General features: G+C 45.2%; 2 protein-coding genes and 1 long non-coding RNA gene across 16 annotated transcripts in view; 1 reads left to right on the top strand and 2 right to left on the bottom strand.

Annotated features, from left to right (window-relative positions):
* Window positions 1–16752, bottom strand: part of SLC25A18 (solute carrier family 25 member 18) — a 28953-nt gene extending 12201 nt beyond the window's left edge. For 3 of the 11 annotated variants that reach the window (XM_019465047.2, XM_019465049.2, XM_019465050.2), the window contains exon 1: window positions 10119–10399. In XM_019465047.2, coding sequence (XP_019320592.1) covers window positions 10119–10216 — 98 coding nt within the window. In that variant the 5' untranslated portion in view covers window positions 10217–10399. The other 8 variants (XM_019465057.2, XM_019465059.2, XM_019465054.2 and 5 more) reach the window with 7 other exon arrangements.
* Window positions 10607–16310, top strand: LOC109276274 (uncharacterized). The gene is made up of 2 exons (XR_002084564.2): window positions 10607–10829; window positions 16059–16310. It is a non-coding gene; the product is annotated as an uncharacterized LOC109276274 (long non-coding RNA).
* Window positions 16753–23990: 7238 nt separating the features above from the next.
* The window catches only part of LOC109276270 (chromatin remodeling regulator CECR2), a 176086-nt gene continuing 174478 nt past the window's right edge, over window positions 23991–25598 (bottom strand). For all 4 annotated transcript variants that reach the window (XM_019465044.2, XM_019465043.2, XM_019465046.2 and 1 more), the window contains one exon: window positions 23991–25086. In XM_019465044.2, coding sequence (XP_019320589.2) covers window positions 25081–25086 — 6 coding nt within the window. In that variant the 3' untranslated portion in view covers window positions 23991–25080. The remainder of the gene's footprint in view (window positions 25087–25598) is intronic.

Below are 25598 nucleotides of genomic sequence, written 5' to 3'. Positions count from 1 at the left end.
CTAAGCTGCTTTAAGTCTCGGGGCTTATGTGTAATGGATACATATGGAAAGCAGGTGTCAAAAAGTCAGGGACGGTGTCAAAAAGTCAAAGCTACAATAATAGTAATGATTGCAGCTTTTTTTTGGGCGGGGGAGGTCCTGTTTGACCCCAGCGGGGCAGTGTCAGGAAGAGTTCTCTGGGTGCTCCCATGGAGGCTGGCTTGAGCTCTGAGGAGTCTTTCTCCAGGCTCACTTCAAGCTGTGTTAGGGTCCCCCTCCTCTTCCATGCTCCTCATTGGTCCCTGAGGCTGCTGGCAATTTTCTGTTGTCTCCAAGTGTTTTGTTTTGGGGAAGACCAGAGAGATCAGTCCTCTTGGTGTATATTGACCCATGCAGAAAAAATTTATTGAGTGCCAGGCACTGACTGTTCCAGGTCTGGGGATATAAGACTGAACCAAAGAGTACAATCCTAGTTGTCAGGGGCTTAAATTTTAAAGGAGGAGACAAGCAATAAATGAAATAAGTAAAACAGGCACCTGGGTGGCTTGGTCAGTTAAGCATCCAACTTTGGCTCAGGCCATTATCTCATGGTTCATGAGTTCGAGCCGACAGCATGAAGTCTGCTTGGAGATTCTCTCTCTCTCTCTCTGCCCCTCCCCCCATGTGTGTGCTCTCTCAAAATAAATAAATAAACTTAAAAAAATGAAATAAGTAAATCCTAAACCAGATACTGATAAATTCTCTGGAGAAAAAAATGTAGAAGGGAAGGAAGATAGGAAAATGTCAGTGGGGTGGGTGTTTGGTGGCTTAACCAAGAAAGGATTCATTGAGGTGACTTGAGGATTCAGAGGAGGTGAGAGGGCAAGCCATGCGGGTTTGTGGGAAAGCACACTCAAGGCAGAGCAAGTGCAAAGACCCTGTAAGCAGAGACTGGTGAGTTGAAGGAACAGTGAGGTGGCCAGGAAGCGTGAACAGGGATGTGCAATAAAGACAAAGAGCGATAACGGGCAGAAGCATGACCTTTTAAGGCCTTGGAAGCTCTTTGGCTGTTATTCTGAATGAAAAGAGAAACAACTGGAGAGTTTTGAGCAGAGAAATGACATGCTCTTGACAGGACTATTTGGCTGCTGTGTTGAGAATAGGCAACAGAGGGCTCAAGATAAAAGCAGAAAGGTCAATTAAATTATTGCAGGAATCTAGGCAAGAGGTAAAAAGCCTGCTTGCTCAGGGTATATGGGTGGAGAGGGAATGAGAAGTGGTTTAATTATGGGTGTATGTTGAACGCAAGGCCAACAGGATTTCCTGACAGAACAGATGTGAGAGACAAAGGGACTAGTTAAGGAGACACCAAAGTTTTTGTCTGAGAAACTGGAAATTTCGAACATGGTGTTTGGACCCAGAACGTGTAAAACTTGGATCTGTTGGAGAAATAGGAAGCTGGTCTGCAGAGAAAGAAACAGAAAAGTGAAGCAAAGATATCTGGAGGAGAAACAAAAGACGGAGATAGTCCTAATGTTGTTTAAAATCCCAGTTTCCAGTTCACTCCTGGATGCCAGTTGCATTCCTGTCCTTGGATTTTGTGAGACACTCAACAGTCCTGTCAATCAGGTCATTGCTTAACTTGCTAGAATGTGTTTCTGATACTCCCAACCAAAAGAGACTTCTATCCCCTAAACTAGGAGAGGGAGTGAGGATTTGCAAATTATAAACCTGAAGCATGGACTCAGAGAAAGCAGGGAACAGGCTGTGAAGAAACCCTTTTCCAGGCTGAGAGGCTGGCAGTTCTTGTGTGGTGCCCCCAGTCACTCTTGAGGCTCTAACCACGTGCCTCCAAAAGCCGGAGCTTTAGGGAACTTGTGGGAAAATGCCAGGAAAAAAATTTTTTGATGTTTATTTTTGAGAGAGAAAAACAGAGTGTGGGTGGGGGAGGGGCAGGGAGAGAAGGAGACACAGAATCCAAAGCAGGCTCCAGGCTCTGAGCTGTCAGCACAGAGCCCTATGAGGGGCTCGAACTCACGAACCACGAGATCATGACCTGAGCCGAAGTCAGACGCTTAAGCAACTGAGCCACTCAGGCACAAAATGTCAGGAAATTAAAGTGTGTCAGCTGTTCTTTGAGACACTCACAAAGTTGTTATGAGAGAAAGATGTGTTGTAATCCCGGATCGGCACCTTAAAAGTAGATAAGAAACAATGGGACATTTAAAAAACCCTGTCAGTCTGAAAGCAGCGATTCAAATAATTGAGAATCTTGCAGCCATATTCCCTGCTTTTTCTAGAACAAAACTATTAGTTTATAAATTGTGGTTCACTGGCTTTTGGAATAGGGGTATTTAAGAGAAGCCAGAGAAATTAGGGACACCCGAATCCCAGGGCCATAGTGCTTTCACGAGGCAGATGTGATAATGTCTCCAACCTCTAAGTGCATTTGCCTGTTGGTGTGTAGTGTGGGCATGCACTGCAGAGCACCCCCACCCCATGGGACTGGGCCATGCCACTGTAAGTCCCAGGCCAGGCAGTTCTCTTGGACAGACTTAGTATTCAAGGACTGGGCCACACAAGATTGCTGGCGCCAGTAAACACATTAGCAAACGGAGTCAACAAAGAGGAAACTGACAGTGAGCCAGTGAAGGTTTTAAAGGAGTCATCACTCCCCAAATCCCAAACTTGGCAATAGAGTTCGTACTTGCTCAATACCTCAGGTAATCCATTGGCCCAAGTGTTAGTCACCCTAGAAACGCGTGGGGAGTGCTGACTGTGCCAGTGGCCACAGTTTCAGGCAGCCGGGATGCAGCTGAGAACAAAAACAAGGTCCCCGCTGGTTCCAGCCCTGACAGGAATAGACTTCCAGAGCAGAGCGATACAGCACACCCTCCCACCGGGGGCGCTCCTGGGCACCGTTCTCTCCACATATGGGACCTGAAGGATCCCAGGCAAGGGAAATTCTTCCGGCAAGTCCAGCCTTGGGGCAGCCATTTATTTGCCTGACCAAGTTGCTCCCTACACTGCCAAAGAATTTAGTAAACAAATGGATACTGACTAAAATATTTAGCCTTTTAAACATTTTTTCTTTTTTTTTTTTTTTAGGATTAAAAAAAAAAGTTTTTATTTATTCATTTTTAAGAGAGACAGAGAGAGCACGTGCACGCATGCAAGTGGGGGAGAGGCAGAGAAAGAAGGGGACAGAGGATACAAAGTAGGCTCTGCTGGGACAGCACAGAGCCTGATGCTGGGTTCAAACCCATGAATCATTAGATCATGACCTGAGCCAAAGGCAGATGCCTAACCTACTGAGCCACCCAGGCACCCTGTTTAATTTCCTTTTTTTTAGTAATCTCTACACCCAACGTGGGGCTCGAATTCACAACTCCAAGATCAAGTGTAGTAGACTCCTCTGACTGAGCCAGGTGTGCTCTATGTGTTAGACTATTGGCCAATAGATAATATTTCACCTGTTCTCTCTTCGAAATGGAATTTAGAAAAATAGTGTTTGGGGAGTACTGGGGTAGTAATACTAATTATTTAAGCACTGGGATACAGAATTATGAGTATCTACATCTGGAACTCTTTGGGACCAAAGGGGAGAAAGACAGGATATATACATATAAAAAAAGTAATCTTTATCTGGATAACAGAGGCTCCCTGTCATTGCCTCTGGCTGCAGTATCTGGTCATGACATTGAGTTATCTCACATTGGGAAGATAAGTGCATTTATAGTTTGACACGTGATTATTGATCCATATTTAGAAGGGGGAAATTTAGGGACACCTGGCTGGCTCAGTCGATAGAACATGTGACTCTTGATCTTGAGGTTGTAAGTTTGAGCCCCACACTGGGAGGCAGAGATCACATGAAACAATAAAATATTTTTTTAAAAAAAGGAAAAAATGTGAATGAATGGGAAATGGTATGCCTCTGCACGTCCCCAGGCATCAAAGGGTGGGATGCAGTGATACAACTGTTGTAGCTCTTCATTACTGCATTTCCAGGAACCCCCATTCTCTCTTACCATTCACCTGGTGGGGACTACCATGTTCCTAAAATGTGACGCTATTCTCCTGGGTAGTGTTGATTACCTGAGGATGGGCCCCTGACTTAATAGGTCATTTAATTTCCCCTATAGGTATTTTTAAAAATTTTTTTTAAAATGCTTATTTTTGAGAGAGACAGACAGAGACAGAGAGAAAGCATGAGTGGGCAGGGGGGCAGAGAGAGAGAGAGGGAGACACAGAATCTGAAGCAGGCTCCAGGCTCTGAGCTGTCAGCACAGAGCCTGACATGGGGCTTGAACTCACTAACCACGAGATCATGACCTGAGCTGAAGTTGGATGCTTAACGGACTGAGCCACCCAGGTGCCCCTTAATTAATTTTTACAGAGAGAGCACTCAGGTGTGCACAAATGAGTGGGGGTGGGGCAGAGGGGGAAAGAGAGAGAATCTTAAGCAGGCTCTATGCCTGCAGGGCTTGACAAGAGGTAGGCTTGATGCAGAGGTTGACGTGGGGCTTGGGGCTCGATCCCACAACCTTGAGATCATGACCTGAGCTGAAATCAAGAGTTGGGACCCTGGGGCACCTGTGTGGCTCAGTCGGTTAAGCATCTGCCTTCAGCTCAGGTCACGATCTCATAGTTTGTGAGTTGGAGCCCTGCATCGGGCTCTGTGCTGACCTGGAGCCTGTTCAGATTCTGTCTCCCTCTCTCTCTGCCCCTCCCCAGCTCACTCTATCTCTATCAAAAATAAATAAACATTAAAAAAAAAAAAAGGGAGTTGGGACACTTAGCCAATTGAGCCACCCAGGAGCCCTGACCTCTACAGTCATCTTAAAGAAGAGATTGTGTAGCTTCTTTACAGATTTTGTCTGTAACATAACACTTGGGGCTGATCTGCAGTCATGTTTACTGTCATGTGGTATGTGGTTTGGGAAACAGAGAGATCATTTGTAGCAAGAGAGATGGATAAAGCAGAACAAGAGAGAGAGCAGAGAGTTCTGGTGGGGTTTGAAGCCCTGACTATACAGTGACCCACTTCATTCTCGACCTTAGGTACCAAAGGGATATTTCATGAATTGACTTATTGTCTTGTTGCTGTTGTTTTGGGGTGTTATAACTTATTGTCTTAAGCAAATTAAAATTAGTTTTTGTAATTGGGTAGCCAAAGAGTTGGTTTTTTTTTTTCTTTTCTCTCTCTCTATCTCTCTTTTTTTTTTTTTTTTTTTTTGAGAGAGAGAGACCGGGCATGAGTGAGCAAGGGATAGAGAGAGAAGGAGAGAGAGAATCCCATGCAGGCTCTGCACTGTCAGGGCGGAGCCTGAAATGGGGATCAAGCTCACCTGAAGTGGGACTCAAACTCATGAACCATGAGATCATGACCTGAGCTGAAGTCAGGTGCTTAACCGACTGAGCCACCCAGGCGCCCACGTAGCCAAAGAGTTCTTAACTAATAAGCAAACTTTTTAAAGAACTCTCAAATTCCATTTTATTGCAATTGAGATGCTTAGATAGTGAATACTGTAAGTGTTCAGAGATGTCCAAGGCCATTCCAGCCTGGCTTGGAGGATCTAGAAGTGGTCTTAAAAAATAAGGGAAGGGGCCAGGGTGGCTCAGTCAGTTAAGCGTCTGACTCTGATCTTGGCTCAGGACATGATCTCACAGTTCATGGGACCGAGTACCACACTGGGCTCTGCGCTGATAGCATGGAGCCTGCTTGGGATTCTCTCTCTCCCTCTCTCTCTGCCCCTTCTCCATTTTCATTCTTTGTCTCTAAATAAATAAACTTAAAAAAAAAAAAACATAGGGAGGTGCTTGCTTCAGCAGCACATGTACTAAAAAAAATAAGGGAAAGTTTCTAAGGAGAAGAGGAGGGGGAGGTGGCCTGGACACAGCACTGTGTGAGCACCTAAGGGGGCCAAGCAAAGGGCTGAGGGCACAGCTCACCGCCCTGGCTGGCTCACCAGAACGGTGGAAAAGGGCTACAAAAGTAGGTTAGATCAGGCATGGAGAACCTGGGGCTTGCCCAATATAGTTTGTGCCCCCTAAATTAACTTTTCACCAATTTGATCCTGCAGGCAGTAAAAAAATACTGAATACTTTTAAGGGGGAAAGCACACTGTTGAATGTGGTATGAGGACAATTCAGAAAGAACAGGTTGAGAAAAGGAAATTTCATGCGAGAAGCCAGATAGGTGGCATGATGGCAAAGCAATGAGGTAGAGAGAAAAGGGGGGATGGTGGAGAGTGCAGAGGACAAGGGTTAGTTGGGAGAGAACTTTTTTTTTTTTTAAAATTTTTTTTTTAACGTTTATTTACTTTTGAGACAGAGAGAGACAGAGCGTGAACGGGGGAGGGTCAGAGAGAGGGAGACACAGAATCTGAAACAGGCTCCAGGCTCTGAGCTGTCAGCACAGAGCCCGACGCGGGGCTCGAACTCACGGACCGCGAAATCATGACCTGAACCGGGAGTCGGCCACTTAACCGACTGAGCCACCCAGGCGCCTTGGGAGAGAACTTTTTAAAGAAAGGGTCTGGGCTTGGCGACTGTCCAGGGCTGAAGAACCATGGAGCTGGTGGAGGCCTGAAACCTGAGGGGCTGAGGAGTGAAAGGCAAGGCAGGAGAGGAGGCTGCCCACAGGGAGGGTCTGGCACTGGGAGAGAAGTTGAGGATCTGGGAACAGTTTCCTCCAGCTCTGTGGGAAGTCAGTGACAAGGTGCCCCTTGTATGGCAGGCAGGACACCACTCAGCTGGCGCGCAGAGCCAGGCATTTTTTGATCCCTTATGTGTCCATTTACAGAAGTATCTCTGCTCGGCGTGTGTGTGTGTGCACTCAGAGGGATCATCTGCCCCTTCTCCACTCTCCTGCTGACTGTTTTGAGAGCAAGAAGCTGGCTAAGGGACCTACTGGTCGAAGAGCCAGAAGCAGACAGGTCCTTGGAGGGCCTGGGAGGGAGTCTGCATGGCAGGGCCCAGTCGGCTTACCTACCCTGTCTTGTCCAGGGGTTCTGCCCCTAACATCAAAACTGTAACCCATTTTGGGGTGCCTGGGTGGCTCAGTTGGGTGAGTTACTGGCTCTTGATTTCGGCTCAGGTCATGGTCTCACGGTTCATGGGATTGAGCCCCGTGTTGGGCCCTGTGCTGATGGTGGGGTGCCGGCTTGGGATTCTTTCTCCCTCTGTCTCTACCCCTCCCCTTCTCTCTCTCCCTCTCAAAACAAATAAACTTAAATAAATTAAAAAGAAACTGTGACCCATCCTGTGTATTTCTTTAGGAGATAGCTAGTTAACAGATGCTTAGGAGGTGATCAGTTCCCTTTTGTTAATATGAACAATTGTTCTATTTCTTAAAGTATTTAAAGTACTAGAAAAAAATTAGAAAATTTGGAAAGCACAGAAAACTGTATAGTAATTTTCTTTTTTTTTTTTTTTAAAGTAAGCTCTACACCCAATGTGGGGCTTGAACTCAAGACCTGTAGATCAAGAATTGCATGCTCTATGGACTGAGTCAACCAGGCACCCCTAAAGTAATTATTACATGGTTTCCCAGGATCATATTTTGAACGAGACTGTCCAGAGACACATCTATTTAGAAGGATGATTCTAGGTGGTGAGTTGCAGGGACCAGAGCAGGCCAGGGTTCTCTGAGCTCCTGATTCCACCACTTTTCATTCCTCCCACATTAAAACATTCTATTATCTTGACTTCTGTGATTCCTTGGCTCTCCCCAGTGGCTTCCAAGCCCCCATGACCAGTGTCTTTAGTCACTGGTACCCATAAAGTCCTGCCAAGATTCTTGACTCCTTCCACTCCACTCCACTCCAAACAATCATCCTGAAAACCCATCTTCTCCTGGGCTTCAGTCATTGTCTACTTGCTCATGATGTACCTGCAGCTGAGGATTTCTGCCCTGAGCCCCTCACCATTATCTTAACCAGCTCCTGGCCATCCCCATCTTAGCAGTCTGGCTTCACACAGTATAGTAATACCTCTTTTTACTTGTATCCACCCCTGTAGACCTGCTGTTTCTCTTCCTGGTTTCCTAGCTCTGGAAGCTGCACCACCAGCCATTCAATTATCCAGGCCAAGTCCGTGAGCCATCTTTGATTCATCCTTTCCCCCTTATGTTTCCACAACTAATCAGTCATCATGTTCTGGCAATTCTTCCTCCTAAAGTCTATGCTACTCAGGGCATGTGGTTCAGTGCTGATCTGTGACAACTACAGAAATTGAGAATAAATGCTTAGGAATTTTTATGGCATCTTGAGGAATTTCATGTTTTACAATTTACTGAGAAAAATGTGAGCTTATATTCTATCATTTAAAAAAATTTTATTTTTTGGGGTGCCGGGTGGCTCAGTCGTTTGTGTCTGGCTCTTGATTTCAGCTCAGATCACAATTTCACAATTTGTGAGTTCAAGCCCCACATTGGGCTCTGCACTGGCAGTGTGGAGCCTGCTAGGGTTCTCTCTCTCCCTCTCTCTGCCCCTCCCCTGCTCATGCCTTCTCTCTCAAAATAAGTAAATAAAACTTAAAAGAATTTTTTAAATAAAATTTCTATTTTTCTATCAATTGATTTTTATTGTATTTTTTTTTTTCAACGTTTTTTATTTATTTTTGGGACAGAGAGAGACAGAGCATGAACGGGGGAGGGGCAGAGAGAGAGGGAGACACAGAATCGGAAAAATAGGCTCCAGGCTCCGAGCCATCAGCCCAGAGCCCGACGCGGGGCTCGAACTCACGGACCGCGAGATCGTGACCTGGCTGAAGTCGGACGCTTAACCGACTGCGCCACCCAGGCGCCCCGATTTTTATTGTATTTTACAAAATTATTGCTCCATAATAAACTAGGATAAACAGGTCTTTCATCATGGGTAGAAAAAAGCTGTCCTAAGTCTCTCGTGGGCCCACCAGCCACTGCTTGATCACACGGGCGTCGTCCACTGTCTGGAGCACCTGGCAGTCTCCCCCCTCTGTCCCCCCCCTTGCTCCCCTCAAATCTGAGCTCCACAACATGGCCAAGTGAGCAGAAGTGCAAGTCTGGACCCAACTGCCAGCCTGCCATTTAAGCACTTCCCTGCCTAAAGTGCAGCGCTAACTTCCCTCCACTCTTAGGACAGTTTCCCAGCTCTTTGCCCAGACCCGGAACCTACTTTCCTACTTGACTGTACCCTCCCAAATCACCAAGTCTACTCTCCCTGCCAGCCATCGAGAACTCTCACTTCTGGGAACATATCACGGTCTCTTGCGTTTGAACCTTGCACATACTGTCCTGTTGAGTAGGACACTCTTGCCCCATCTGTACCTGACGAATTACAATTTGTTTTTTGGAAAACAAAAAAGAAAAAAAAAGTTTTTTGGGCTTCCTCCCATGAGCCCCTCTTTGTTTTTTTTTTAAGTTTTATTTATTTTGAGAGAGAAGCCCAACCAGGCTCCACACTCAATGCAGAGTCTGACACGGGGCTTGTCTCACAGCCAAACATGAGATCACGACCTGAGCCGAAATTAAGAGTCAGATGTTTAACCCACTGAGCTACCCAGGCCCCCTCCCGTAAGTCCCTCAAATCTTGGCTAGGAGTCCTGTTCTGTGATCCCATTTAATATCCAGTTATAGCGTGTACCACATCATATTACAGCAGTTTGTCCACCCCCAATCAAAATGATGTTACTGGGAGACGAAAGTCTTAGGGTTGTGCCCCCAGAGCCTGGTGCAGAGGCATTCAAGTAAGATGTTGGAATCAGTGAACCATGAGGTAGCTACCGCCTTTAACCTTGCAGAGAGTCTCATCATGAGACAGACAGTTCTGCTCTTCAGTTGTCTCTCCTCTCTACACCTTGTGAGGAGGCACTCAGGGAAGAGAGGCATCCTCTCTGTACCTACTCTAATTAGCAGGGCAAGCCAGAGTTCTTCAGAGACGAGCCCCTTACATGAGCAGTGCCAAGGAAATAACTTGCTTCCTGACTTAGACGTCATCTGGGACTATTGTCAGGGACTGGCCACTTCCTCTTACCCACCTCCTTCCAACTCTGTGCAGCAAATGGATGGAGACCCTTTCCCACAGGCTGCTCTGACCTTTCTCAGATGTTTATTTGCTAGAAGCGGGTCTTTCCCTAGCAACTCTAAGCTTGATACAGACAAGACAAACACTTACCTGCTTTTAGTAAGGAACCTTCTGTCTTTTCTGGATGCCAAGATATAGGCCAGATCACTGCTGAACTGCAGGAACTGCAGGAAGGGTTGGTTTACCATCCTCTTTTGGTATCGTTAGTGGCCCTCCCTCTTCATGCCCACACAGCCCCTTCCCCTGGGGCAGGTCGTCACTAAGCCATCCTCTACTTTGGGTCCCCAGCTTCTCTCCCACCTCCCACACCTGTAAACATTGGGTTTGAATGAACCCCCAAAGAGGCCACTATGCAGCCTAGTCAAGCCCAGTCCTACCTCCCTAGGTGGCAAGCAGGTGGCTGTTTACTTGGTTGTGGAATGACTGAGACAAAAATTCAGGATGGAAAAAGCTTTGTTCAAGGCAGTGTGGGGGTGGGGGTGAGGGGAGACTGGCCACCCACTCAGAGACCTGGAAGTCAGGGAGGAGGACAAACAAGGGAAAATCAATGCAATGCAAACGCTTCTGCCAGACTTTTGGGGTCAGAAGCCTCTGCTTGTCAGACTCACACACTTTTCTAACTACAAGTGATTGCCTATTTCAGTGGTTCTGTATTTTCAGTGGTCCACCACGTGCTCCGCTGTGGCAGGGCCGCAGTGCTGATTTGGCACATTCCCTGCACTCACAAGTGGTACAGCTGAGTTATGAACTCAGAGCTGCAGCTGAGGATTTCTTCCAGCATAGACAGCTGGAAAAGTTTCAGTAAGTAGTCACTGGTTTTGGCCTTGAAGACCGGAGGCAGAGAGGTAAAATTAAAACCCAGCTTCTCTTTAGTGGCAAAGTGTCTAATCTGGGGCAAGGGATGAGACAGTAGGGGGGAGTATAAAGCTGGTAACATATTGGGTCCCAAAGGTAGAGGACCTTGTTGCCCGGCCAAGGATTTGGGAGAGATGAAGAATCAGCATGGGACAGACTTTGATGTCAGAGACCCAGGTTCAAATTCCAGCTTCCAAGTTAATAACTACCTCACTTTAAGCAAGTTATTTAACTTAGTGCTTTTCTTCCTCAAAAGGGGCTTGAGATATCCAGTTCATAAGACTGCTAATGAGGTAGGAGAGCAGAGTGGTTGAGTGGGCTTTGGAGTAAGACTGTTTTTGAACTGGTTTGAATTCTAGTTTACCACTGACTAGCCGCATGACCTTAAATTACGTAACTTCTCTGTGCCTGCTACCTCTGTGAAATGAGACTCAGATGTAGAGCATTTAGTACATTTGGTACATTTAGCATTGAGTGCCTGGCACATAAAAGGTGCTCACTAAATGATAACATTTTTTTCCTCTCTTTTCCTGGTGGGCAATGGAAAGCTGACATAGGATGTGGAATAGGGGCCCAGAGGGCACAGTTCAGTTTGTTTGTTTTAAGTAGGCTCCATGCCCAACATGGGGCTTGAACTCATGACCCTGAGATCAAGAGTCACATGCTCTACTGACTGAGCCAGCGAGGTGCCCCCCCACTCCCTTTTTTTTTTTTTCGTCAGAGGTCAGGTTTATGGCAGTGCCAAGTGGTCTGGACAGGCCAGGAGATTACAATAATCCAGGTGAGAAATAAAATCAGAACCTGCATGCAGGAGGAAAGAGATGTGACTGATTTCTGTGAAGAATCAATAGGGCTTGGCGGCTGATTAAACATGCCCGGGACAAATATCAGATTTGACACATGGATCAGCAAGAAAAGATATATCACCCCAACTAGTAGCATCAGAAGGGGTGGGTAGGTAAGGAGAGTGGGGAGGGAAGAAAAGTTTGGATGGCTATTGAGTTTAAAGTGGCAGCCACAAAACAGGGGATGGCAGTGTGCACTGGAAAGAGTGGTACCACACCTGCTAGGGTGCGATTATCAAACAAACAAAACTACACATGTGGGCAAGGATGTGGGGAAATTGGAACTCTTGTGTGTTGCTGATGGGAATGTAAAATGATGCAGTGGCCGTGGAAATGGGTATAGCAGGTTCTCAAAGAGTTAAAAATACAATTACCACATGACCCAGCAGTTCCACTTCTGGGTATACATCCAGAATTGAAAGCAATGCCTTAAACACTATCTGTACACTCATGTTCATTGCAACATTATTCACAATAGCCAAAAGGGGAAACATCTCAAATGTCCTTTGATGGATAAATGGATACACAAAATGTGGTATATACACACAATGGGATATTCTTTAGCCTCAAAAAGGAATAAAATTCTGTTACATGCTACAACATGGATGTACCTTGAAAATATGCTAAGCCAGAAAAAGGAAAAATACTGTATGATTCCACTTATCTGGGGTACCTAGAATAGTCAAATTCATACACACAGAAAGAAAAGTGGTTACCAGGGGTTGGGGGAGAAGGGAGGTGGGGTATTAGTTTAATGGGTATAGAGTTTCACTATGGGATACAGAAGTTCTGGAGATGGATAGTAGTCATGGCTGTATAATGAGGTGATTGTACTCAATGCAACTGAAGTATACACTTAAAAATGGTCAAGGGCACCTGGGTGGCTCAGTTGCCTAAGCGTCTGACTTCGGCTCAGGTCATGATCTCACAGCTTGTGGGTTTGAGCTGCACATCGGGCTCTGTGCTGACAGCTTGGAGCCTGGAGCCTGCTTTAGATTCTGTGTCTCCCTCTCTCTGTCCTTCCCCTGCTTGTGCATACTCTCTCTCAAAAATAAACATTTAAAATTTCAAAAAAGCAAAGGCATTTGGGGCACCTGGGTGGCTCAGTCGGTTAAGTATCTGACTTGGGCTCAGGTTGTGATCTCAGTTTTGTGAGCTCAAGCCCCGCACTGGGCTCTGTGCTGTCAGCTAGAAGCCTGGAGTCTGCTTCAGATTCTGTCTCCCTCTCTCTCTGCCCTTCTCCCACTTGTGCTCTGTCTCTCAAAAATAAATAAACATTAAAAAAAAAAAGCAAATGCATTTTAAAGAATGGTTAAAATGGTATATTTTATGTGTATTTTACCAGAGTAGAAAGGAAAAGAGATAAGCAATGAAGACAGTATGTTACATTTAAACATAAATGGATGGCATTGGAGGAAGAAGTGAAGATGTCAGCTTTTTTTTTTAATTTTCAAAAAATGTTTACTTATTTTCGAGAGAGAGAGAAAGAGAGAGGCAGAGAGAGACACACAGAATCCAAAGCAGGCTTCAGGTTCTGAGCTGTCAGCACAAAGCCTGACGTGGGGCCTGAACTCATGGACCACAACATCATGACTTGAGCAAAGTTAGATGCTTAACTGACTGAGCCACCCAGGTGCCCCAATCAGTTTTAATGTGAATTATAATAAAATGGTTAAGGAAGAATGTTACAAATTAACAAGATGTAGGAAATAAAATTGTAAATCATTTCGGTAAAAAATTCAAAACAGTGGCAAATAAAAATCTCGGAACAATGGCAGTAGGGACATTTGGTGTCAATGTCCAACAGGAACTTGGAAAGGGTGACCAGAACATGGCAAAAAAGTCTGAATTGAAGATAGAAGTTGATTGCACAGAGGGACATCTTAAGTTGTAGGTAAAAGTAAAAGTCATTTAGAGGAAGGTGCACTGACTGCGTGAAGAAAGAGGGGTGCTTGGCTGGGCTTGGTCGGTACAGCGTGTGACTCTTGATCTTAGGGTTGTGAATTTGGGCCCATGTTGGGTGTAGAGATCATTTTTTAAAAAGTCTTAAAAAAAAAAAAAGAAGAAAGCAAGTCTTAGGAAGAGCACACCTTTGGGAAGTGGAAGAAGGTCACTGGAAAGGCAGGCCGTGTCACAGCTGGGTGAGTGTGGGTCACGGCACCAGTGAGAACCAGGTCAAGAGGGGGTTGATCAAGCTGTCAGAGGCCACACAGGATGTTAAGTGCTGTGAAAGGGCTAAGGCTCTATGTAAGTCAGTAGTTGTAGAAAGGTAGGGAGGAAGCCAAATGTCAGGAAAAAAAAGCCAGGTTCTATTAGTGAAGAGTTTGGATGAAGGTATGGGGCGCTTCGCTGGCTCAGTCAGAAGAGCATGTGACTCTTGATCTTGGGGTTGTGAGTTCCAGCCCCATGTTGGGTGTAGAAATTACTAAAAAAAACCCAAAGAAAACTTAAAAAAAGCTTGCATGAAGATAAAGAGCGGTAAATATGTGATATTCAAATAGAGGGAACTGGAACAACCTTCATAGGGAGGGAAGAAAGGAGGAGAGGCTAACTGACGGCATTTGGCCAGGAGGTAGACAGGGGAGGCTGGAATGCAGCGCACAAGGGAAAGTCAGCTTTGATGAGGGGACATTACTGGCAGAAAAGAAAAAAGGTGAAGATTTGGAAAAGCACAAAGTTAGAGGACCACATGAGGGAGTCTCCCTCATTTTTTTTTAATGTTTATTTTTGAAGGAGAGAGAGAAACAGAGTGGAGAAGGGGCAGAGAGAGAGGGAGACAGAATCTGAAACAGGTTCCAGGCTCTGAGCTGTCAGCACAGCACCTGACATGGGGCTCAAACTCATGAACTTTGAGATCATGACCTGAGCTGAAGTCAGACACTTAACTGCCTGAGCCACCCCGGCGCCCTGGTCGTCTCCCTCTTTAAATAAAAAGGCAAGTCCAGCAGTGTTGGAAAGCATGGATGGGTTTGAGGTCGTTCTGCTCTCAAAATGCAGTGAGCAATGAGCTTGTTAAATGTGCAGAACCTCAGGACCCAGTCCAGGCCTAGTGAACCAGAATCTGATCTGAACAAGATTCTCCAGGTGATTCATGGGCTTATTCAAGTCTGCAAGCCACTGGTTTTGGAAAGTGGTTTATACAATGTTGACTGGGCAACAGAATTACCAGGAAAGCTTTGAAAAACCCTGTTGCCCAGGCTGCACCCCAGACCAATGAAAAACCCTGTGGGGTAGTGTTCAGGCACCTGATTTTTTAAGATTTTAATCTCTACATCCAACGTGGGGCTCGAACTTAACAATCCTGAGATCAAGAATCACATGCTTCACCAACTAAGCCAGCCAGACTCCCCTGAAGCCCAGGTTTTTAAACCCCTAAATGGGCACTCTAGATTGGCCACCATTGGCTTACAGCATTGCAAAGCCACAGACATAAGCTCACTAAAATTTGTTAAATAAGTCACAACAGCAGACATGGGAGATGTTGCCGGGAGTACACAGATCGTTGACCAGCAGGGAGGTCTTGACATTACTGGATGGCAAGACCCTGGACTGGCAATGGTTGGTTAGGTTTAGATCTCCCAAAACACCCAACACTGCAGATGAGACAGAGGATGTGGAAACTGGGAGTGAGACTTAAAATTTTTCTTAATGTTTATTTTATTTTTTTTCAACGTTTTTTATTTATTTTTGGGACAGAGAGAGACAGAGCATGAACGGGGGAGGGGCAGAGAGAGAGGGAGACACAGAATCGGAAACAGGCTCCAGGCTCCGAGACATCAGTCCAGAGCCTGACGCGGGGCTCGAACTCACGGACCGCGAGATCATGACCTGGCTGAAGTCGGACGCTTAACCGACTGCGCCACCCAGGCGCCCCCTAATGTTTATTTTTGAGAGAGAGACACAGAGGGTGAGCGGAGGCAGGGGAGGGGCAGAGAGAGAGGGAGACAGAATCCGAAGTAGGCTCCAGGTTCTGTGCTCTCAGCACAGAGCCTGATGTGGGGCTCAAACCCACGAATCATGAGATCATGACCTGAGCTGAAGTCGGACACTCAACCAACTGAGCCATCTAGGTGCCCCCAGAATTTGCATTTGTAACAAATTCCCAGGTAATGCTTTGGTCCAGAGACTACACTCAGAAGCATAATAGATGATGTGACCACAAGAAGACAGCAGACAATATGGAAGGCTGCCGTAGCGGGGCCATGCCATGGCCTCTACAAAAACATGCTTTTTTCCTCAGACCTATGTTGTTTCTAGGAAACATCCTCCTAGTACCCCTTGGGGAGAATTACTGGTGTCAGAACCGTTTGCTCTGTCTTCATCACTACAGTGTAGCCTCACAGGAACAGAACCAGGATGAAAGGGAAGAGGAATTCAAGCTGCAGCAAGGACTCTGAGAAAACTAGGCAGAGACTGAACAGAACAAGGTGAGACAGCAGACCCAGACCGAGGAGATCCCGGGTCTGTGTTCTTCACCAGCACATCAAGTCAAATGGCTGTCCAAATCAAATGGCTAACAACACCCCACCCTCCTGCAATGATTACATTTCAGGGAGGGAATAAAAATCTTTCTACTACTTTATGCAGTGTGTTCTAACACTGTACTGTAGTCCAATTTCTTTGTATTGTTTTTCTCCCTTTACTGTGAACTCTGAGCAGAGGAAGCTATTCCCCCCCCCCCCCCCACTTCCCACTGTTAGTAATTAGGCAAAGTAACTAGGCATACAGCTGGAATTTAATACTTACTGAGAACTTGACTGCGAGTTACTTCTTGGGGCACACACAGGCCAGGCTTCACTTGGATGTCTTTGCCTTCCTACTGTGGACTCAATTCCTCCCCAAAGCAAAAACCTTGAATCCAATCCGAGGAACTGACTCCACCTTGTTAAAAAATTCTATCTAGCGTTAACTGGCTAGAATAGAGCTACTCCTTTCTTGTCATTCGCTGTCCAAAATGAGGTTCAAATCCAAGATTCTAGGAGCAGGTAGTGCTTTTCCAAACCTGAAGACTTCTCAAGGGGACCTGAATTTATATGCAGGTCATGGAAACAGAAGGGGGCTGGGATTTCAGCACACAATAGCCAAATCTGGGGATTTTCCAGCTGCCTCCTTGGCTGGTATTTCACAGTCCATCTTACACTGAAGGTTTTCGTGAAAATTGCCTAAGGAAACTAGAGTGAGCATTGGTAAGCAGAGAGGGGACTAAAACACACACACACACACACACACACACACACACACACACACACACACACACACACAGATGTTCTCCATTAAAAAACCCAAGGGAAAATCATGAGGCCAGGGAAACAGACCTGCATGGCCAATCTACAGAGAATCCCATGGGGGAGGGGACAGTGCAGGCTACAGCAGTCTGGACACTCAGAGCTCTGCCTCATTCCCAGTTGGTCTAGAATCCAGCCTTGGGGAGAAAAGGTCCAATGGCACTTCTTCCAAAGGCACCCCTTGCACAACAGTTTACTGACATAGGCCTTTCACCTCTAGTTAGGTTAAAGGGTGAAGGTTGACTTCCAAGAGTCCAACTGTGGGTTATTTTCTCCATTCTGTTAATACCACTCCCAGAGAGTGTAGATTATGACAAAACTGAACCCTATAGGGGCTACTTGTTTATATAATTAAGATACTTTCCTTCCCCAATGACAGGAATTGGTTTAGAGACATAAGACACTAACGTTTAACATGAGAAGCACTTTGGATGTTTCCAAATGTCAAAAAAGAAAGTTCCACAGAGTTTTGAGACTAATCCTCATGGACAATTTGTGACTTCCTTCCTTTTCCCTAAATCTTGCCCTGCTGGCTTTCTTTTCATGCTCCAATTTGAAGTAAGCAGCTCACTGATTATAACTGCTGTGTAAGTTATGTACACATAGGGTTTAATAAGCGTTAATGTCAAATCATAGTTCCAAAAATAGAACTGGATTAACACTGCCTACTGTATCAAGTTTTGAAACACAGTTCACTTGTGGAAGACACTTTGTTTTGATTCCAAGGAGATAAATCTGGGAACACTCTAGGGGCACTAAGCTAACAGCTAAGTTCCTATTACAAAGTAAATTAAACCCGATCATTAGCTGAAACAAAGAATTTTACCCTTTGCTTGGTGAAGAATTCAGGTCACAGAAGTGGTTGCAGTTAGGAATCCAGAAGTCAGCAATTAGTTTTTTCATGCATCGTAAGGATGTGATACTAATACCAACTGGGAGTAGATGTAGACCATGTCAGTGTCACAGTTGCCACGACAACAAAGGAAGCCAGGCCAGAGCAGTGAGTGGCCCACCCACCCTGTCCCACCAGTGCAAAAGGAGACACTGCAAAACATCTAACCAGCATCATGTCAAATCTGGGGTTTACTAATGATTTTCACTTAAAGTTGGTGGTGTTTCTTTTTTTTTTTTTTTGCTTCAAAAATCATATGGAAATCAGGGGCGCCTGGGTGGTTTAGTTGGTTAAGTTTCTGACTTCGGGTGAGGTCATGATCTCATGGTTTGTGAGTTTGAGCCCTGTGTCGGGCTGACAGCTTAGAACCTGAAGCCTGCTTTGGATTCTGTGTCTGTCTCTCTCAAAAATAAACATTAAAAAAAAATTATATGGAAATTCAACTAAACTAGAAAATGTGACTGATATAATATTTTTTAGGAAAAATATTTTTAAAGGTTTATTTATTTTTGAGAGCCAGAAAGACAAAGCGTGAGCAGGGGGGAGGGGCAGAGAGAGAGGGAGACACAGAATCCGAAGCAGGCTCCAGGCTCCGAGCCGTCAGCACAGAGCCCGACGCGGGGCTTGAACTCAAACTGAGAGATCATGACTGAGCCAAGGTCGGACGCTCAACCAACTGAACCACCCAGGCGCCCCTAGGAAAAATACTTTTTATGGAAGGTACAGTTTTAATTATTTTTTCTTTAATGTTTATTTATTTTTGAGACAGACAGAGCATGAATGGGGGAGGGCCAGAGAGAGGGAGACACAGAATCTGAAACAGGCTCCAGGCTCTGAGCTGTCAGCACAGAGCCCGACACGGGGCTCGAACTCACGGACCGTGAGATCATGACCTGAGCTGAAGTCGGCCGCTTAACCGACTGAGCCACCCAGGCGCCCCTGGAAAGTACAGTTTTAAAGCAGTTGACAGGATAGATAGAAGTCTCAAATATATGTTAGTCAATAATAATAGATCAACAGGGATAACTTAATACCACATAATCGGGAGGTCAAGAGAGATCTGTCACTGTCCTGGAAAGTGATAAAACTGGGTGAACAACAGAGTTGGAAACTGGTACTATTTGTGGTAGAATTTTTACTGAATGAGATTACTCACAAGGCCAAGTAAGGATAAAACAGTCCAGAAATTGTGGGGTTTTGTGATTACAGCTACTTCAAGATGGCTTCATTGTTCTTTTTTTTTCAAGCAATCTATAACCAACGTAGGGCTCAAACTCACGACCCTGAGAATGAGTCACATGTTCCATGACTGGGCCAGTCAGTTGTCCCAAGGTGGCCACTTTTTTTTTTTTTTTTTTTAATTTTTTTTTTTTTAACGTTTATTTATTTTTGAGACAGAGAGAGACAGACCATGAACAGGGGAGGGGCAGAGAGAGAGGGAGACACAGAATCTGAAACAGGCTCCAGGCTCTGAGCTGTCAGCACAGAGCCTGACGCGGGGCTCGAACTCACGAACCGTGAGATCATGACCTGAGCTGAAGTCGGACGCTTAACCGACCAAGCCACCCAGGCGCCCCCACTTTTTATCTATTCTCCCTCTTCCCTGTAACAAAAACCCTCCTAGGAACTGGAAATAAAACCTAAATGAACTGGGCAGGTAGAACAGGTAGAAGAGCCCCTGCTTACCTAGCCTTGCAGCTCCCACTTCTAACCACCTGTAATTCACACACAGCTGCCTGCCAGACCCCAGGCTGCCCTAGATCTTGGAAGGAGAGCAAAAGTAGTGTATACAAGTGTGTCAAAGGTACGTGTACCAAGGGCTGGGGTCTGTGGGTGGTATTGGGAGTGGGCGCAATAAGGTGGGTGTTGATGGGGCTGGCTGGGGGGTACTGTATCCCAGACATCATGTGGAACTGCCAGTTTTCGTGCCGTTCTGAGGCTCTCCACAGAGCATGCACCGCCATCACCTGCCCAGGGCACACTCTGCTGTCTGCCCCAACACCGCCTGCCCGTCTTGATGAAGCCAGGGGAGATGGGTGGTGGCGTTGGGGCCTAGTTCAAACCTTCGTCCCGATGATAAAAGTGACACACGGACACACACAACTCACACATATCAGAGCCTTGCTATTTTAAGAATGTACTTTATACAAAATAACCAGTTCATATGGAAATAAAATCTACAGATCTCTGAGGATCAAAAAGCTTTTTAAAAAGTTCTTTTAAAAAATTATCCAACACACAATATCGAACTAACTATTGAGGTAAGTGTCGCTCTCAGTGAAACAGGGAATCAGCAGACCACGACAAAATATACACAATATAAAAATAAATAGCATTCCCCTTTCCAGTACTGGCCAGGAAAGTTCTCACGGCTTTTGCAGCAGGAGCAAAGAATCCCTGACACTGTGCCGCAGGCTGGTGGAGACTGGCCTGGGCTCCCAGGAGCTGTGTGCAAGGCAGGAGAGTGAGGTACCCAGGTCCCAGCTAGGGGAAAGGGGTCACACGGAGGACACTGAACGGGGTTCAGCACTTCAATAACTTATTATCCACGCCCCTGTTCCCAGCCCCATCCCACCCTTTTCAAAAACACATGCAGGACAATCAGCTGCTTCTCAGGTATTTCTACGTAAAGGTTCAGTCAGTCCCCTGGTACACAGTGAGAGACCAAGACTAGCTGGGGAGACAGCCTCACTAATGTCTGTTTAGCAAAGGCCTTTTACAAAGCAGAGACAGATGAACATGCAACCTGGAGCTGAGGCTTGCGTCACAGCTTCATATGAGAGATGGGATGCAGAAATGTTCACTCAAGTTCCGTTTTCCCAATGGGAAAGCAGGGCAAGGCTGGGTGCCCTAAGGCTCCATCCATGTTAGAGTCCAACCCACTAGAAAAGAAAAAGGGGTTTCTTCTCATGCAGCAAGCCTCAATCACATTCTTAGTTCCTAGACAGTGATGTGAGCCCCGGAATAAAAGCCTCTGCATGCTCAGCCAAGATTCCCAGTATCCTCACTGGAGTGTTGAACAGAGAGCTATCCACAGGGACCCTGCATCCCAGAACCCCCGACAGTGGCACAATCCTGACTCACGCACACGGAGCTGACTTCCTCAGTGGAGGCCCTTGCAGAATCTGGCAGGGGGCAAATGCACTGACACTCGGTCACAACACAGGGGGTAGCAATAATGCTAGAAAACTCTAAGCCTTTCAGTTCTTTGAAAACAGTTTCTTTGAAAGCATGACAGGATTCTGACACTATGTGACTGTCCTTGCCTTGGGACTGCTGGGTTAAGACTTCCTGTGAAATTCAGATTAGGTCTTAAGAGCAGTATATTATTTATAGATTTGAACTTCCGTTAAAAAGAAAAAAGGGAAAAATTTCAACCTAGTGGTATGGATTGAAAGCTTGTTTCTGACATCTGTGGTGACTGCAACACTGGGATTTTGCGTGTTTTGGACAGAGCTTTGTTTTGGAGTATGTGTTTTGGACATACTCTTGGACTCCATGGGAATTAGCAGGAAAAATTTCACAGTAGACAAACGCCACGGGATAACACCACCACATGCTTAGTCAAGAGAAGCATTTCCAAGGTCTGAGGGCTAAGCTACGGCACAATGACATTTCAAACTGAGGTGTGAGTGAACTAAGGCACATACATACTACGGGTCTTGAGGTTTTCAATAAATGTAAAAATGAAGATGAGCATGAAAGAGTTTTGCCTTTGGAGTGCAGTTTGACTTGGGCTCACTGAGAAAAAAGAATCCTTAATAACAAGCTCATGTGCACTGCCAGAAGAACTAAACCAACGTGATTAAGGAGAGGTGGAGTGGCTTTAATTTTATTTTTAGAAAGTGGGATGGAAAGTTCTATGAACAAGGATCTGTGTATTTTGCTCTCATTTACTCTTCACATGCATCTACCATAATTTTAGCCAACAGCTACTTTTTAAATGAACAGACTCTGATGGAAAACAAAAACAAAAACAAACCCAAACAGAAACCTTCCAAAAGGCTTTACTTTTCTTTCTGGATCATTTATTTCTCTTGGGTCTTAGGGAAACAGATTCTAACTTATTAACAAGTCTAATAAAGGCTAGCCATGACTATCAAATCAAACAGGTGTGAGAGTATTCTCATTACCCGTGGACCCCAGCTATCCCCTTCTGCAGACTACTGAGAGCTGAGAGCCAGCACACTGACCCACCATGTGAAAGTCCTTCTAGCCTGAGAGAGGTCATTTTTAGGACCTCCTCACACACTACTTTCTAGTTACAGCATATCACATGACCATCATCCCCATTATGGAGAAGATGGCAAATGCATTTGCATCTGCTTAAGACACTTGGGAAGAGAAGTGCCAAAGGAGAAAGACGAGGAAAGAGGTCCTGCGGATCAGTGGTTCACAGCAGCTCAACGGTCACATGTGTTCCTGCAATCTTTCAGCTCCTGACTGCTTTTAGTAGATCTGCACTTCAAAGACCAGTAAAAGCTCAGGATATACCAGACAAGGGCTGAAGTGCTGGGACCTGTAATGCATGACCCAATTCCCACATGGGATGCAACAAGGCTGACAAGTTTGCTGTTGCCCTTGTTCCCAGTGTTACGATATGAAACAGTAGTTCAATCCTTGATACTCTTCTTCCTTAATATCTTCTCACCTCTCTACATACTGAGAAGGGAGGTTAAGGATATAAGAATTTACGGATTTCTTCCTATATTGTTCACAGCTTCTAGCAACAGGGAACTGTTGTTTAGAAGTGAATTACACTTCTAATGTGTAATTAGAAGGGGCTGGGGGAGTGTGGAGAAAAGGTTACCTTGAGTGGGTGGAAGGAAAGGGAACAAATCAACCCAACTATTGCTTATGGTCCGCTCCTACCCACGCCCCAGGGTCATTCAGCACAAAGCAACGCCTCCAACTTTGGTGCCAGGGGAACAGACCCAGTGCTCACCGTGCTCCCAGTTATACAGCAGCCAGAGGCCTCTCACCCAAACCAGCTTTCATGCAAAAAGAGAAAGGCTGTCACCAGCACAAGGCTCTGGGCCTAGACCAGCTCTAAACAGACCCAAACCAGCTGTCAAGACCAGTTGGTCTTTCTCTCCTCCCTGCTTCTACACAAACATAAAAACAGAAGAGGTAATGCTTCGGCCATGCTAGCTTACGCTAGCTTAGGGGCTAACATGGAATCTGTTCTCCCTACAGGGATAAGGCTGACCTCTTCACTCCTCCAAACCAGATTATGTCAGTGATAGCTCTCTAACAAGAATTAGGATCAAATGAGAACACAGGCTCAAAACTCATTCCACATAAAAGCACATCAAATTTAAAACTGAAGTCTATTAGAGAAAAACTTGTATTTTTGTGCATTGTATCTTAAAGGCTCCCTGTGTTCCCTATGCAACTCTTAATCCTACCTGAGCTGTGAGCCACAACGCCAGGTCAAAAGCATTCCCTTATTTTTATGAGTCTCCATTACACTGGAGCTGGTATGTTGGGCTTCCATCGGTATAACATGGATTATTTCCAATTTGTTTCTCTTCCTGATAGCACACGCTTAGCAAACTTTAAACATGTTGGCTCCACGTTTCATCAATGATGCTGGAATTGGAGGGAAAGATTCTACTGGCCCCTCACAAGGCTGAATTTGTAAGAAACTAGGGCAGATTAATAATATATGGAAGCTTTTCTACTATCCCAAAGGCATGCTTAAAAATATGCTATTCTTTACAAAAACCTGTAATTTCAGGGCATTTTTCCTTAGTCTTATTTTTTTTCTTTGTGGGATATTCAAAAGTTTAAAACATAGGAGTCCTAACTTTGGTGGCATCTCAGCTAAAATCAAATATAGAATGCTAACCAGGGACAATCCAGTGTAATTCACTTCTAAAACTGTAACAAAGTAATTTAATACTGTAAAATTGTTTCCTATCACAGGTATGACAAATGATTTCCAAGAACTTGTTCCTGAAAGCTATTTTAAATCACCATGACTTATCTTACTATGATTCACTTAAAATGAATAAAACCTATATATACCGAGACATTCCTAAATTCAACCTGTAAATCTATAGAATACATTTTTCCTATTCAAAACTGTGCAATTTCTTTATTGTACTAACATATACAAACCTGAGTAGTCACTTCCACAAAATGTGATTCGTGTCAGAAAGCTTTGTGTGATGCCTACCAGATCACAGTCCCAGCAGGTCTGTGACAAGGATGATTCATTTTATATTTTAATAAGCAAAACACTCTAGTGATCCCAATTCCTGATATTGGTTTACAACTATCTGGTAGGGCTGGTGGCAAATCAGGAAGGTGCGGCACTGCTCTCTGAAATCCAGGATTTAGGCCACTGGATGAGAGGGAAGCCAGTCTTGTGGGCAGACGCTCCTGGTAGAACATGTGAGAGCACTCTGCCTTCCAATGGAGAAAGCCCACAACCAGGGTGTAGTGCAATGGTACCCTCTACGGCTGATCGGAAAGAAGGCCTTTAGCTAACAAAGGACTGCTAGCCACTGAGGAAATAGTGACATTTTACAAGAGTAAATTTACCCTACCCTCTTCTCCAGCTCCCGAAAGTATTCAGTGTGATATGATTGTAAACAAATGAGGATCACTCTAGTGCTGCGTGCCCACCATAGTTAGGACTTCCATTTCTTCCACACCCCCACCCACCCTTCCCACTTTATGTACAATACATTCACCACCAACAACAAAAATTATTTTTAAAAGGCAACATGAAAATTCTGTAAACTGGACCCAGCTCCAAACACATTAATACTACGAGTAGTCCCTTCCCCAAATATATACCTGAGTTTAGCTGCTCATGAAAGTTTACAAGCACCACTCCATTCATAAGTATGACCCCTCCCCCAAGTTTAGGATGATCTTCCCTGAAAAAAGAGTCTCAGGACTTAGAAAAGCTGTCACTAATTTCAGTTCATCTGTTTTTAACTATCAGCCATGCAAAAGATCCCTGCCCAAGGACCGCTGCAAGCTGGTGTTAGTCTAGGACTCTGGGAATGGCTCCAGCTCTTGGATGGCACGAGTGATGCACTGTGAAGGGGTGTGGCGGGGGGACAGGAACAGAGATGAGCAGGGACCATTCCCCTAAATTCTCCATGTTCCAGTCTTCATGCGCAGCTTTCTGTTTCCTTGGGGTTTATTTCCTCCTTGGACTAGCTCTGAGAGAAGCAAATAAAGACAATTTAAACAAAATTGACAGCTGTATTGTTTAAAAAAATTAAGTAAGCTGAAGAGCTGTACACATTCCTCTCCACCTGAAAAATGGCTTGGTTTTGGTTTCAGCCATCACAGTTTACTTCTGGAGGGTGGGATCTAAAATTTTGGACCTCCTGATCCAGACCCCAACCTTGTCACTCAGGAGCTGTGGGATTTCTTGCACATTAGGGAATGGAACTGATGTCAGTGAAGATAATTAATTCATGGCAGTCAAGAAAGAGATTAAATGAGATGCTGCATGCAGAAACCCTTAGCACGGTGCCTGGCAGAAAAGCAGCACTTGAAGGTAGCTACAGTTCTTTTAAAACTGGACTAACCAGTCCCTCTCAGATGAAATTGGTAGAATAAAAAAATACAAAGCTATCTTATCAAAATAAATGCTAGTGGCCAGTTAGGAAACATGAGGCTTAAACAGCCCCAAATAGCTGGTTACCACAAGGACAGAAAAAAGGAA

This window comes from Panthera pardus, unplaced genomic scaffold (genome assembly GCF_024362965.1).
Source record: "Panthera pardus isolate Hobbes unplaced genomic scaffold, ASM2436296v1 HiC_scaffold_6, whole genome shotgun sequence".
Classification (NCBI taxonomy): Eukaryota; Metazoa; Chordata; class Mammalia; order Carnivora; family Felidae; genus Panthera; species Panthera pardus.
This window is presented reverse-complemented; position numbering and strand designations above follow the sequence as displayed.